This window comes from Vidua macroura, chromosome 5 (genome assembly GCF_024509145.1).
Source record: "Vidua macroura isolate BioBank_ID:100142 chromosome 5, ASM2450914v1, whole genome shotgun sequence".
Lineage (NCBI taxonomy): Eukaryota > Metazoa > Chordata > Aves > Passeriformes > Viduidae > Vidua > Vidua macroura.
The window spans coordinates 39,964,771-39,979,078 of NC_071575.1; the positions used below are offsets into that span (position 1 = coordinate 39,964,771).

The 14,308-nt window shown below is 39.0% G+C and overlaps 1 protein-coding gene across 2 annotated transcripts in view; it reads left to right on the forward strand.

Annotated features, from left to right (window-relative positions):
• The window catches only part of GRIP1 (glutamate receptor interacting protein 1), a 308,983-nt gene that overhangs the window by 84,674 nt on the left and 210,001 nt on the right, over positions 1-14,308 (forward strand). Inside the window, exon 1 of one of the 2 annotated variants that reach the window (XM_053978036.1) lies at positions 9,418-9,550. The exons of the other annotated variant lie outside the window; for it this stretch is intronic. Within the exon in view, the coding sequence (XP_053834011.1) occupies positions 9,418-9,550 (133 nt within the window). Of the gene's footprint in view, positions 1-9,417; positions 9,551-14,308 lie in introns of those variants that run through there. 2 annotated transcript variants of the gene reach the window in all.

A 14,308-nucleotide genomic window follows, 5' to 3' on the forward strand; every position in this document is an offset into this window, starting at 1 on the left:
TTTTCTTTTATCATTTTGTTAGTGTGGGTGAAAACTGAGGTCTCTCAGTATCTTGGTCTCTTGAGTCTTGAGGTGATTACTTACAAGCTCTGGCACTTCATGTATGTGTTAGGAAATAAGGAATTTGCTCTTTGAGCAGTATATTCATTTTCTGTGACTTTAATAATTAACAAAGAGAAATGCTATGTATTTCTTGAAATGCACATTTTTAGTCATGTGACTAAATACATCATACAGTACAAAAACTCCAGGAGTTGTGAATTCCTACATTATAACCTGTATACCAAGACAGAAGCAATACCTGGAGGTATGGATCTTACTGAAGAGCACAGGGCAGAGTGTGAGGATGAAAATCATTGTTAGTAAGTGTTGTAAAGTGGGTGTGTTAGGGATGACTTCTTGAGAACAGCTTGAAAAGCATTTGTAATTACCATGGATGAGGAGTGTCACAGAAGAGGAATTAAGTAAATCCTTGTGTACAAAGCAGCTCTAAAGAGAAGTTTGAAACATCAGACTTACTTTGTCTTTTTTGAGTGTCACAGAATGTAAATTCCAAGTAACTTTTCGTTTGGGAACTATCAGATTTCAAAGAGAAGAAACCTCATCTATTCTGTTGCTTCTGAAATGTATGCTGAGGTCAAGGATCTCACAGTCTTTACAAGTAAAATCAGAATTCTTTGTTATAGCCTTTATTATTACCATGTAAAGAGTGCAACATTGAACAAGTGATTATATTCAGTCTCACAATTTTTTATGGCAAAGTTGTTATTGTAAGAGTGAATTTACAGCCAAAAAAGTCAAACTTTATAGCAGAAGTAAATGAGATTCAGAAGCTTGGGATGTGATGCTTTTGTTTTCCAACCTTTGGTGTGCCTCTTAACATTCAAACACAGGAATGCTGTTCTCATGGAGGACAGAGCAGACAATTTTGAAGTCTTTGCATTTGCTTTGTCTGTATTTCCTTTGTTAACATCTTAGCAGCAGCATTAAGCAGATTTTCTCTCTCTTTTTTTTGTTTTGTTTTGTTTTGTTTTGTTTTGTTTTGTTTTGTTTTAAATTTTCCTTTTTCTGTTCCCCTGGATGGAAAAAGTGGACTTGAGCTAGGAAACAAATTACAAACTGAGCAGCAGAACCTGTTCTGTGCCCTTGGAATGGGGACAGAAGGGAAGTGAAACCTCATACATAATGGGGTGTTAGCAGCTCTCATTTCCCAAACTGCTTTTTGGCACAAGAGAGATGAAGTACCACACTAATGTTCAATGGGCCTTGCTACTGAGAGCTGGTGGATGGAAACCTCCATCCTTCAGTGCTGTGGACATGAACTTGGGCCTCATTACTGTGAGGTTACATGTGAAGTTGTCCTTTTTGCCTTTCAAGTCTTTTTTACTTTGTATGCTTTGCAGTTTCAGACTGTGTAAAAAAACTAGGAATTACTTGAAACTGGATGTTGGAGGGTATTGAGAGAGAAGGAGAAGGGTTAATCCATCTGAGCAACTGAATTCTTCATTGCCATCATGTTGGCCTGTGCCTCTAGGGCAGTGGAGTCCAGATGGATGGTTTAATTTGCATATATATTTATATAGTCTTTTATTGTAAATTCATGTGATCATAATGAGGAATTTCTCTGTAGTAGACTTTTTTGACAGTTGAGCAGAATTTTCTTGTCATAAAATCTTCTATTTATCTACTGCATCTTGACCCTGATAAGACATGGAGCTCAGGATACAGCTCAGCTTCCTTTTTGCCTGTGTTTTTTTCCCAGAGGTGCTTCTCCATTACTTCAATTTCATAGTTGCCTCCAGATTTTTTGTATTTTTCCCTTCAGATTTCTTTCCTGTTGCCCATTTTTTATTACTTCTAACTTCTCTTTCAGTTTATTAAACAAATTACAGAAGTTTCTTGTTGCAATAATCGGTTCATTAGAGAAATGCAAAATATATGACTGGTGGATGTTTTCAATAATGAAACATAACAAGGTTTTTACTGCTCTTCACAACTAACTGTTGGTAATAGGAAGAGGGAGAACACACAGCAAAAAGTTTCTTGCATGAACTCTTACATGTAAAGAGATGTTGAATAGTTGATTCTCCCTGAAGGGAGGTTGTAGACAGGTGGGGGTCGGTCTCTTCCACTGGGCAGCAACTGACAGCACCAGAGGACACAGTCTCAAGCTATGTCAGGGAAGGTACAGGTTGGATATTAGGAAGGAATTTTTCACCGAAAGAATAATAAAGTACTGGAATTGTCTTCCCAGGGAGGTGGTAGAATCACCATCTCTGGATGTGTTTAAAAAAATACTGGACATGGCACTTGGTGCTATAGTCTAGTTGAGGTGTTAAGGCATAGGTTGGACTTGATGATCTTGGAGGTCTCTTCCAACCTCATTATTCTGTCATTCTGTGATTCTGTGATTCTCCCATGACTTAACTTAAAGCATATGACTTACCTCACACAGCATATTCAAAGAGGTCTTCCCCTATCAATTAACTGTGAAATCCCACCTTCTGCAGCCTTGTTTGATGGCACACTATAGCTCCTGTGGTCTGCAGCCTAAGAAAATATTTTGATGCTTTTGTTTTAAGAACTTCATTTAATGTATTAGCTAGGTATTTTTGCTCTGGCCAGCTGTAATTTCATAAATTAATTATTCATTCTTTCCAGAGATCTGTGTGCATTTTAATTATTGTTAGAGTTGAAATGTGCAGTTGTTGAAGAATTGAAAATTAGGGAAATATAATGTTTTTTTTACTCAGGGACGACTAAAAACCATATCCATATTCTAAACCATTTCTTCATATGTATTTCATAGTTGATTTGAGATATCCTTTGTGCATAAAACAGACACGTGATGCAAAATCTTGGTAGTGTTCCCTCTAGCCATTTGCTGCATTTCGTTAAAAAGATGAAAACACCTTTAATTCAGACTTTCCAAAGAGCTGTGTTCTAGTTTTAGTATTTTAAAATTTCAGTCTACTGCTTTAACCCTGAAGGGGTTTTACATATGGTTGGAATAGTTCTCTGCTTAGTTTTTCTTGTAGAATGATTATTGGTGTCACATTAAGGAAATTCAGACTTTTTTTGTACTTAATTTTACCTGAGCAGTACTTCCTTGGTGGTGGTAAGGTTAACATTTGTTAATGCATATTTGTGTAGTCTAATTAGCCACTTACTTAAAGCCAAATAAGCTAGAAAGACAAGAAAAAATAGAATGTATGCAAATGGCTTTAGCTGAATTGAAGGGGGGGGGGGGGGAAGTGTTTTTTCCCCTGAAGCATAAATTCTTCATGAAATTCAACTTGACAAGTGACCCTTTCAAAACAGTGCCACAAAGATTTCTCGGCGTTCTCCATATTCCAGAGGCAGCATTCTTGTATTGTACACACAAGCAGTCCCCCAGTTCCCTCTAAATGAAAGTTCCCTCTTCCTTTGTCCTTTGTATTCTATTTTACCCTCATCCCTGTGTTGACATTCACATTTATGTGCACACTTTTATGTGGGAAAATTCTGCAAAAAAGCAAAACTACTGGGGATGTTAATACAAAATAACATATATGATAAACTACAATAAAGAACTCAAGTTCTTTATTTTATTTATTTCAAAGTATTGAAATGTGTGTTCACTTGCAAAAAAAAAAAAGGAAAAAAGAGGGAAAATGAAAAATATTTGGCAGTCAATTTAATTTACAACTGGGTGACGCAAAAGCTGAACTCCAACTCTCAAGCCTTGCAATTAATTTAGGAGCAGAGGACAAAAATGGTCTATGATTCTGTGTGAGTAATTAATAACAAGAATGTATGACTTGTGAAACTGAATGTAATGCATTAAAATCAGAGCAAACTGATAATTTAACAGTGTATAACAAGTATCAGATCTTAAAAATAGCAGTACAGATCAGCAGTATTTTATCACCATCCAGTTCTCCTGCTGCAACATTCTAGAGATAGTGCACTGGTTATCCTGTGTGTATATAAACTGTCAAGTGGGAGAGATATGCAGTGTAATATTTAGTATATCTCATGCCTTCAGTGCCCTTTTCAGATGTCTTTAGGAAGAGAACAAAACTTGTGTTCAGAATCTGGTTTGACAGAGGGGTTTTTGGTGGGGAAGTGGTACCTCAGGGGCCAGTGAGCTGCTGCTAGGTACACCTCACACACAATGTTGGCTTTGAGCACAGCAACTGCTTCTGCATATATGGGCCATATGTTCTTACAGAGTGTAATAGATTGTTGATTACAGGCATTTTATAATTTTCAAATTGATAAGCTCACATTTTGCACCAAGATATTTAGGGCAAAGAGTGGAAAATTGGAGCCTTGACATGAGCAATTGTCGTGTGTGAACAAACATCACTTGAAAAACTAGAAAGTCAGACAAGATGATACTGTAAGATAAATAAAGGGAATAGTTCCTTTGTTAGTTATTGCTGGTCTTCAAAAACAGTGACAGCAGGTTATCAAAGACATCCCTCAGTTGAAGGAAAAGCAGAGAAGAAATTATTGTTTCTTCCCTTTGAGGTTTACTGTGCCTTTATACTTACAGGTTTGAGGGAGGTGGGAAAAACCTGTTTCCTCTATTCAGCCAGCTTCCAAGAGCTGTTTATATTAATCTTAATTTTTGTATTGACCATGTATAATTCTGGGGTTTTTTTCCAAAAGAGTAACCTGAAGCAGGTAGATCTCTGCAACTGCCATTGTGTGCTCTCTTCCATAGTTGCCTCCCAATGAGGGGCATTCCTTCCCCCAGCAGAAGACTTTTAGGGGCTGCCCAGAGAAGCAGAGAGAGCTACAGGAGGGTAGGAGGGTTCACCTGTCTAAACTATTCTTTTTTTAAACACTGAAACATCCTGATTAACAGGGTGCAAAATACCTGCCCCAAAGTGTTAATATTTGGTGCCCATTCCATTCTGTGTTTATGATGCAACACATTACAGAATCTTGGTTCATACGCAGGCTCTGATTTCAAGGCATCATGTTTGCAAGTCCACTCAAATGGAAATACTTGTTAAATATTTACTACCTTAGTGGTTTATCCTTGGATACCAAGATGCTTTTCCTGCTGCTTTTCCCAAATACTGGGAAAAGTGCTGTAGAAAATAACTTAATGTGACTTATGAAAGTTTACCTTGATAACTGTGTAGCTAATTTTGTGCAAATAAAATGTTAAATGCAGATATTTTACATTATGAGAAACCTAATCTTTGCTCTGTGTAGGATATAAAGACGAGTTAAAGCTTAAATGCTGACATCTGTCTTCTAGAAAATTATCCATGGCTGCAAAAGCATTTATGCTTCAGCTCAGCTTTTCAAAAAGGACTGTCTTATTTATGTATGTTTTATTATTGCTATGAGGTCTTTTCCAGTAAGTCACTGTGAGTGATCCAGTTTGATGGAGCTTCTCCTTAACTTAAACAATTTAATTATCAGAATGGAGTATGCAAATATTATCTAATCAGTGCCACTTGGCAAAATTTTTGTTATGCCAGTCATGCTGGAGACAGCATGACAATCCTTGCTTCTTCTAAGGAGTCCCTTTGGGAATGGCGATCGAATACTTGCTTTGATTGGAGTAGGCAGAAAGGATGAGCCAAAGAGCTTCAGACATACTTACATTGCAACTTTCTGTTGTGGCATTAAAACACCAGAAAATTGATTCTCCAAATTCTAGTTCAGAGACAGCTTCAGAATATAAACCAGCATGTAATTTTATGCCCTCTGGGCATAATTATCCTATTCTCTTTGTCATTAAGGATGAAACTCTTCATCATCTCTGATGTTTTGCATTTTAAAAATGTGAAAGCAAGTGTTTGTTTCTTTCTCTGCTTGTCCTGTACAATCAATATACCTTTCTGAAACTGCCATATGCCTCTATTAGTTTCTGCTTTTTTATTTCTTTTCAAGCAGAAGGTTGCAAGAACCATGTTCATGTTCATTTAGAAATAAGTTCTTCTCCACAAGAAGCTGCAGAAGGGTGAATCCTGAGCAATGGGGGAAGCAGTAGTTAAGCTGTTTATTTAGGGTTTTTTTCTAACTACTGTGTTTATGAAACTGAGTTCTCTGTGTATACCTTTGAAAGTAGGACTATGATAAAATATTTACAGGTATGGCATGAGGAGTAGCTAATGAATGTCTCCAGTATTTTCAGCAAACAGTAGCAGTAGTATATAATGCATATGAAACAAATGTTTTGTTGAGAAATCTTACTAGTATAGTAAAGCACTTAATGCTCCAACTCGTATTAATATATAACAACAATGTCCTTAGTTAAGGTATTTCCTTCTCTTTAAATTGCCCCAAATACCACAGTATTTTAGATCAGAGAAACTCCAATCAAAAGCTTAGCTTGCTCTATGTTTTCTTAAAAAATATGTAAAAATTCTGATATTATATGTGTCTGCTGTTTGCATTCATGTAAAAGGAAGGGGGTGTATGATTTACATGCTGGCAGGATTGTCAGCTTGTGTGTTAGAAACTGCAGGCCTGCTTCTGCATCTTTAACGTAGGAGATGGAGCCTGGTCTGTGTAGAGCGTAGTAGGTGGTGGGATAGCGTGAAGTGCAGCAGAGCTTGAGCCCCCTCTGCTTATCTGAGGAGAGCTTGTGTCCCCTGCAACCCCTTCATACTTTACACACAACATAGGTGGGAGCTATTACCATGAGCACTGGCCAGTAATACCTTTTGGAGCATTGTTTTTTGGTTTACTATAGCTGTGTGATCCACCTCATGAGTATGAGAGAGGAGAAGTCCAGTGCACAAGGTAGTAATGTACTTTCCAAAGCTCAAAATTTGCCCAGTCTTACATCAGTTCTCTCTAGACAGTGGTCAGGCAGTTGATGTCCTGCACCTGCTCCTTATGCTGCTACTTCAGATCATTGGGTTGCTCCCTTATCTGCTTATTTGCTGTATTTGTCTTGTTGTGGAAAGGCCTAAAGTCTCCCTGGGGTGTGCTGAGGACTAGGGAAGCTGCTTCTGCTGCAGCATGTTGAGCAACAGAGGCACTGGAAAAGGTTGTATTTACTTAGTAAAAGCCAAGTGTGTCTGCTTATTCCACTTTTCAGCTTCCATTTAGAAGACAGTTAAAAAGCCAGAAAGTTTTACATTTTCTCCTTCTTTAAAAGCTTTGTAATTTTTAATTGAAATTAATAATTTAACTTCATGGAGCAGTGATGGCTGGAAGACTTCTGACTTGACTGTTTCTGACACCTACAAATACCTTTTTCACATCTGTCAGGGAGAGTCCTCAACAACCAACATTTTCCTCTCTGAAAAGAGCAAGTCCTGCCTCTGCTGTAGGCTACATCTTTGGTTTTCATGTTTCATGACAATAATGTTTTTGCTGCTTGGTGGCAGAGCACAGAAGAGATGCAAGTTGAAACCTTCAAAACATACAGCGATCCCTTCCTAAAGTCCATAGGTGAAGTTTTACTGGCTTTTTTAATTTCGGTAATATGCCTGTAATACTCCTCTAAGGTCTTTACCATTTGAAATTTGAAACCTGTGTGATAAAAACAGGCTTGTAATGAAACATAACCTCCTTAAAGAAGTTTCACTAAAAATAGTTCTGGTGGTGCCCTGGGGGTGTTCATCAGCTAGCGACAGCGACTGCATTTTCACAGCGGGAAAGCAGGGCTGGTGAGGTCAAGGAGGATGAGTTTGTATTCCTGTGGGGAGCTTGGCAGGAGCATTCAGGGATTTTTGAGCTTTTATGGATAAAATGAGTGTGGGTTTGTGACAATATTGTTTTAAAATTCCTGGAAAACTGGAACAAGCCCAAAAGAATTCCAGTTCCATCTTTCAGAGTGTGTGTGTGTGTTTTAGGATCCTCAGGTATCAGGTCTAGCTGACCTCTACTTATAACTTTCACATGTTTCAAAACTAGAAAATCCCAACTTAATACTGACTAATCTCTGCATATTTCTTTTGAAACAGAATTGGTAAGTTACAGTCCTGGTTTTTGCTTTACTTCATCTTTTCTTCTTTCAAAAACATTGCCCTGGTTTACTCTTTGCAGAATGACTCACTGAAATGTCTGCATCACCAGAAACTAATCCCTGCTCTGCATGCTCTTCCTTTTGCAGACGATGAACCTGTAAAATCTCTTTTACAGGAAGACTTTCTGACTTCTTCCTGCTCCTAAGTGCAAAATTATATATCTTGGGAGTCAGGATGCAAGTGACCATGTTCAGCACATAGTTTGACTGAGGTGACTGCTTGATCCCTGACTTGTTCCAACAGACAGAAGAAGTCCTGCTGGACTACAGACTTCCCTGGGCTTGCAGGAACGTGATTACAGTAAAAAGCCCCTGACAGATGTCAGCGTGATAGGATTCGAGCAGTCACTGTTTTTGTTTTTGTGTTTTTGTGCGGCAGGGAAACTTCATCAGAAACACGGATAAAATTCCAGCCTTATCTTAGGGAACGCATGTGGGTTTCAGGCATGCAGCAAGAGAAGAGAGCCAGCGCCTTCTCAGGCTTTCTGCTTCTCTCACCCTGTGCAAAGGATATTCTGCCGCACCTTAATTTTAAAGTTTTTTGAACTCTGCTGGGATTTGAAATGAGTATTATCATAGTGTGCTTGTGATGTTGCTTCCTTTGTTTGCCTATTGCCATATACCCTGGCCAGCTCTGTAGGAGACCTGTCTGGAGTGCCTTTTAATGTTTAGATCTAGCAGTGATTAGAATACACTAATGCCCAGTGGGTATATGTGTCATTTTTTAACAGCTGCCGAGCTGTCTCCCTGCTGCTCCAATTAACACATTCGGCGCACACTTGCCGCTGAGTGGGCTGTGTGTATGGATTAAACCACTTTGCTATTTATTCATCCAGTGTATGAGATGCCAGAAATGGATTAGCGTGTTTCCTGTTCTTACAACAAACGAAATCAAACGTGCTCCTGAGCCTTTGCCTGGGTAGATATGAGGGCAGCATTTAACTGGCGAATAGAAAGCTGTTTTGCCGTGAGAGATGGTTCAGTCCATTGACTAACATCTATCCCCGCCTCCCAGCCCCTCTTCAAATGATGGAGATACAGGATAGGGAGCTCGCAGTGTTGAGCTTCCCATTGCTGGCAAGCAGGTCTCTTCAACTTTGTCCTCTGCTGCTTAATAATAGCTTGAAATCCTGAAATTCTCCTTTTGCTTCAATGCTTTCCTCCTTTACTTATTTTCAGGTTGAAATATTCCAGTCATTAGATTTGATAAAGTGTGTCTGTGTGTGTGTCCCTTTTTTTTAAAAAAAAAGGGAAAACAATATGCTTCCTGGTCACAGCTGAGATAAGGGAGGGGTTGTTAAATGGTAGCGGAGTGGCTGGTGGGAGCTGCAGCTCTGCTCCAGCGCTTGCGGTTGATTCATGCTGGGACAGCTCTTTGTGAAGCAGAGGGCGAAGGGGGCTGCCGGCTGGGGCCGTGAGTGAGGAAGGAGATGGAACGCTTCTTGGGCTTTGTCAAGCAGATCAGAAGATCAAGAAGAAGAAAAGGCAAAAAGTACCGACCTGAGGAGGATTACCACGAGGGCTATGAGGATGTCTACTATTATGCCTCAGAACATTTTCGAAGTAAGTATTTTGCATAATCTCATTTTCCTTTGGCTGTGATAAATGTTATGTTCTTAAGATGTTTAAACTCCAAAAATGCAAGCAATATTCCTCCTTTGCTAGGACCTGAGTCTCATGTATGTATTAAAAGCCAGCTCCTGTGAGAGCTCTTTCTGGCTCTGCCGCCAATGAACAATACAAAGCATCTGAAGTGGCACAGAAGCTCTCAAAGTAAAGAGGGTCTGCCTGCAGAGACCTGGTGAGATTTCAGATGCAGTTAATCCAGTCTGACTGCTGGAAACCTTTTGTTAAAACACTCTGTTGAGAAGTGAGTAGTGTGGCGGTAGCCCTTGTAGAGTGCCTTTGGAAGGCTGTGTGGATATTTTTAAAGCACTACAGAGGCAGTGAGCACTCATTTGTAAGTTGAAGTTGATGAATAATGTTTGGTATTGAGGGAGAGTCAGTTTACTAAGCCTCTGCTGTGACCTGGTCTTTTCAGTAGTGAGTAAATTGAGTGGGCTGGTTCCTCGCTGCAGGTCCAGGACCACTTGTGGAGAATTAAGTGGGGATTTTTTTTTTTGCTGGCACTCATGTGATGGCACTCAGCAGCTCTGTCAAAACCAAAATAAACCACCTGCTCAGAAATCCCTGTGCAAACTATATGCTGGACCCTGCAGCTTCTTAGAGTTTGTCCGCTGAGCCTGTCAGGTTTCAGAGCTGCCGGTCTGCTATGGTCTTCTGGAGAAGAGGATGTGCCCAGAGGTGCCCACAGGGAGGGTGGGAAGGAGGGAAGCCACACACAGCCCCTGTCTGGGTTCTTGTGTGGCACTGTTAGGGTGAGGTGGTAGCAGTATGAGCATAATTCAGCCATGAGCAGAAATTGCCTGTTTCTGCTGTTTTGGCCACTGGTTTGGGACCTTTGCAGTGAAGCTGTGCCTTGTTGAACTGCTGAAGTTTGATGCACTTTTTTGTTGTTCTGTACCATGTGAGTGATTGTCAGTATATTTTTTTCTTCATTTCCACTTTGCTGAAATAAATCATAAGGACTTTACAGTTGTTCTAAGATAGAGTGATAAATGTCATTGTGCCTTACAGCACCAGAGAATTGCTGTCTTGTGGAAAATTAGGAAACAAGAGTTGTTCTTATTGGCTTTCTCCCAGTGCGCCATGCTTGCCTATCTCCTAAAGACAATTAATGTAGGGTACTTGGTTGTTTACTGGGCTTCTTCTTGATACAATTTTGTTTGCTTTCCATTTTTAAGAAAACTTACTGTGCTGATAATATAAAACTATATGGCTTTTCTATGTTGTTAAGAGGGAGTTCTTGCAAGAAAAAGACCTATTTGGCAGGCAATGCAGTAATAAAGGGTAACGTAGTGACATGAAGTCTGCTGCACAAAATCTACTACACAAGAATAAAAAAATATAAATCTGTTTAGCACTGAAAAATTTGAAAGTGATATATGTTAGTGCAAACATGTAACTTCTCCTTGCTTTAATATGTAAATCAAAAGAGCATGTCAAAGCTGTATGTCAAAATATTTCCCTAGCTGATTGTTGTTGTTGAAGGTCCTTTAAAGAAGAAAGCAAAGCCCCTCCAAAAACTGTCAAATGTAATAAGGATTTCTTGACTGACGATTAATAAATTATTAACTCCTAACTTAATGTATGGCTCTAGGATTGAGCCAAATAGGTTTTTTCTTTTACTCTACTTAGAAAATAATAGTATATACTTCAGCTTGTGGAGGTCAGAAGTATTTCAGACTGGATGAAATGTGTGTCAGATTTTGAAGTGATATTTACAACAGTGTTCAAGTACTCAGATTGAATTGAACTCAAAATAGCACACAGCCCTATGGAGCTGGATGCACAAGGAGTTAGCTACTTCTCACAGTTACTTAAACCAAACAGTCACAGGAGATTTGAGCATGCAGTCTTTATAGAGATACTGTCTCAAGCACAATGCCTCCTCAAGTGCTTTTGTCTGGTCTTTCCATGTGCTTTATGTGTCAGTGTTTTGGTTGGGTAGGTGTTACTTAAAGTGATGTGTAAAATCTGAAAAGATGCTGCTGGTGCTACTACAAATGCACTCGTCAAATGGAATTTCATGTGTTTGGGACAATGAAATGTTTCATATTTAATTTAATTATGGTCTGGTGTTACACTGTTTACAGTACAAATTTAGAGTAATTGCAGAGCTTTTAATAGCCATTCCTTCTGCAGTCATTTGCTTAGAAGAAATGTGTGCTTGCAGGAAAGATTGTATTTATTGCTACAATTTTTAGAATATCAGAGCTAATGAACTTAAATGCCTATTGTTCATTCAACTGAACAGAGCTGGAGCTTTTTTAGATTTAGTTTCCTTTTGCTATGTTGTTAGGCATCCCTTCTCCATCATCATTTATGAGTTATATATCCAATCAGCCAGTGCATTTGAAGATTGTCTGAGGCAATAACTTTATGAGCTTGTTACTCTCTATCTTCTTCCCCCATTTGTAATGGGGGGGAACAGGGAGGCAGATGTGTTGTACGGGGAGGCAGAATTAATGGAAAAATGCAGAAAACTGTATTAGAATAACCGCAGGATCAAACAAAGACAACAAGTTAAAAACAGAATAGGCCTCTGGGAATCACAGGAAAAAGGTGACTTTAGTTTGTCCTCAGCCCAGCTGTGCCTGGATACTGGGATATTGTCACTCCCACTGTTGGGTATACTGTCTTTATTCCTCCAAAGCTTGGCCATGGAAGACCATATTAGCTGTGATACTGGGACACAGGTGGATGAAGGGAACGTGCAATGCTGCCTAAAGTTCCCTGAATAAAAAAAGACACCCGGCTCCTGGGGCAGATATGTTTTTTTCTTGGATGTTTCACCCACTTGCGTTCAGTTAATGGATGACCTTATTTTGACACGCAACACCAGCTCTCCTATCTTTCTGAAGTGTCTGTGCTATGTAATGCTATACAAAACAAAGTAATAATTTGACATATTGACAGTAGTAGTGCAGACATGATACTCATTTCAGTGAGACTTTGCAGTATGAACATAATGGATGATGAAATTGCTACCCAACCTACTCAGACAAGTTGGTGCTTCTTGCATAAAAGACTTTAAAAAGCATCATACTTACCTTGAGTAGCATTAGAGCACTGCCATTCAACCTGTTCCTTATAACAAGGCTTTGCATGAAAAAGGCCTTTGTTACATTATTTCAAAGACTGTTTGCAAACCATCAGGAATGCTGTGTAGCAGAACTTCCTGGAATGCTCCCAGAAATTACATAATTCCAATTGCTGAAGTCAGGGTGTTGTGCCATGACCTTTGAGTTTCAGCCTAATCTTGAGTGGGAGTGTGGTTTTAGGACCCAGCCCAACTTGGTCACCTCTGACCAAAACAAACACTTCACACACCCTAAAATAATGTCAGCACTAAGTCTTTATTTTTCAAAATACTTGGAAGGATTTGGTTTCTTTCAACTCATTTTAGAACTCCACAGGTTTCATGAAACATGCAGGTCTGGAGGGTGAATGCATCTTGTTAAATTTTGCCTTATTTATGGTACTTCTGGTGTCTGTCATCCATATCCTGAAAGATCTTTTTTTTCTCATTGGTGGTTCTTCTTATGATGTTCTTCTTAACATGGTTCACAGCATAGTCTGTTGGCATAAAGATTTTACTTTCTGTGTAGATACAATGACAATATTAAGTAATCATCACAAAAAGCAGTGTCTGAAGAATTCTGCTAGTAAGTACCCACTAACCTGAAAGGTCTCATGATTTTAACCTTGACCTTGAAATGTTCCATTTAGTCACCAAGGTCCAATGAATAACTTTCTTCTATCCTTTGTCAAGGCCTAGTATATGTTGTCTAACATTTCAACCAAGAGCATTGATAGGCTACATCTGCGGTGAAGTCATATATCATTTTGCTCTCTGATGCCATTTATTAATTATTTCACAGTTCTGGTTTAGAATCATCTGGTTCCTCAGTTTAGGACCATCAACCTCTTCAAATTCGTTCTCTAAATACATGTGATGGTCTTTCCACTGATTTGCACTTCTCCCTCCCTGTGTCATCACTGGAAAGTGAAAGGAAGGTATTTGACTCCTAGGCTAGCAAACAAGGTAAAAAATGAAAAACTGAAGGTTTTATATGACTCAGAATTGGAAATGTCCTCTTTGTTGAATGAAATCTGGGAATTATTAAAATTAAAATTGTATATATGATACCCTTCTCGGGATGGTATTAGCAGAAAAACTCCTCTTGGGTGTTATTCTCCAACACAGCTTAATGTTATGGTGCAGGAACTCCCACACCATAGCTGCCAAAATGTTAGGAGTAAATGTCTTTGCATTTCATATCTGAGGTGGTTTTGAAGCTGTATTAAATGCATAAGACAAAACGCCAAGGGGAGTGACATGACAGTGGTTTCTTAATGATGTGGTCAGTAGCAACATCACTCTTGTCAAGATTTTCTCCATTTTGTAAATGGGTAAAAATAGTTCTTGTTTGCAGCAATCTCACAGATTTGATTGGGGTTGCAGAAGAGTTAATGATTTTATGAGTCATGCGGTGACAAGGTAATTGAGTATCTCTTGCTCAAGCTGTAAAGATGTTAATTGATCCTGAGGATGAGGAATGCAGGACAACTGCTTTTTATTTTACAATGATTGTGTGTTGCTAGTTTACAGTTTAACTGGATGTGCATGTGTGTGGGGATTGTTGTTCACCTATCACAGATCTTGTCATGTCAGTACAGTAAAAGCTCACCTTTCAT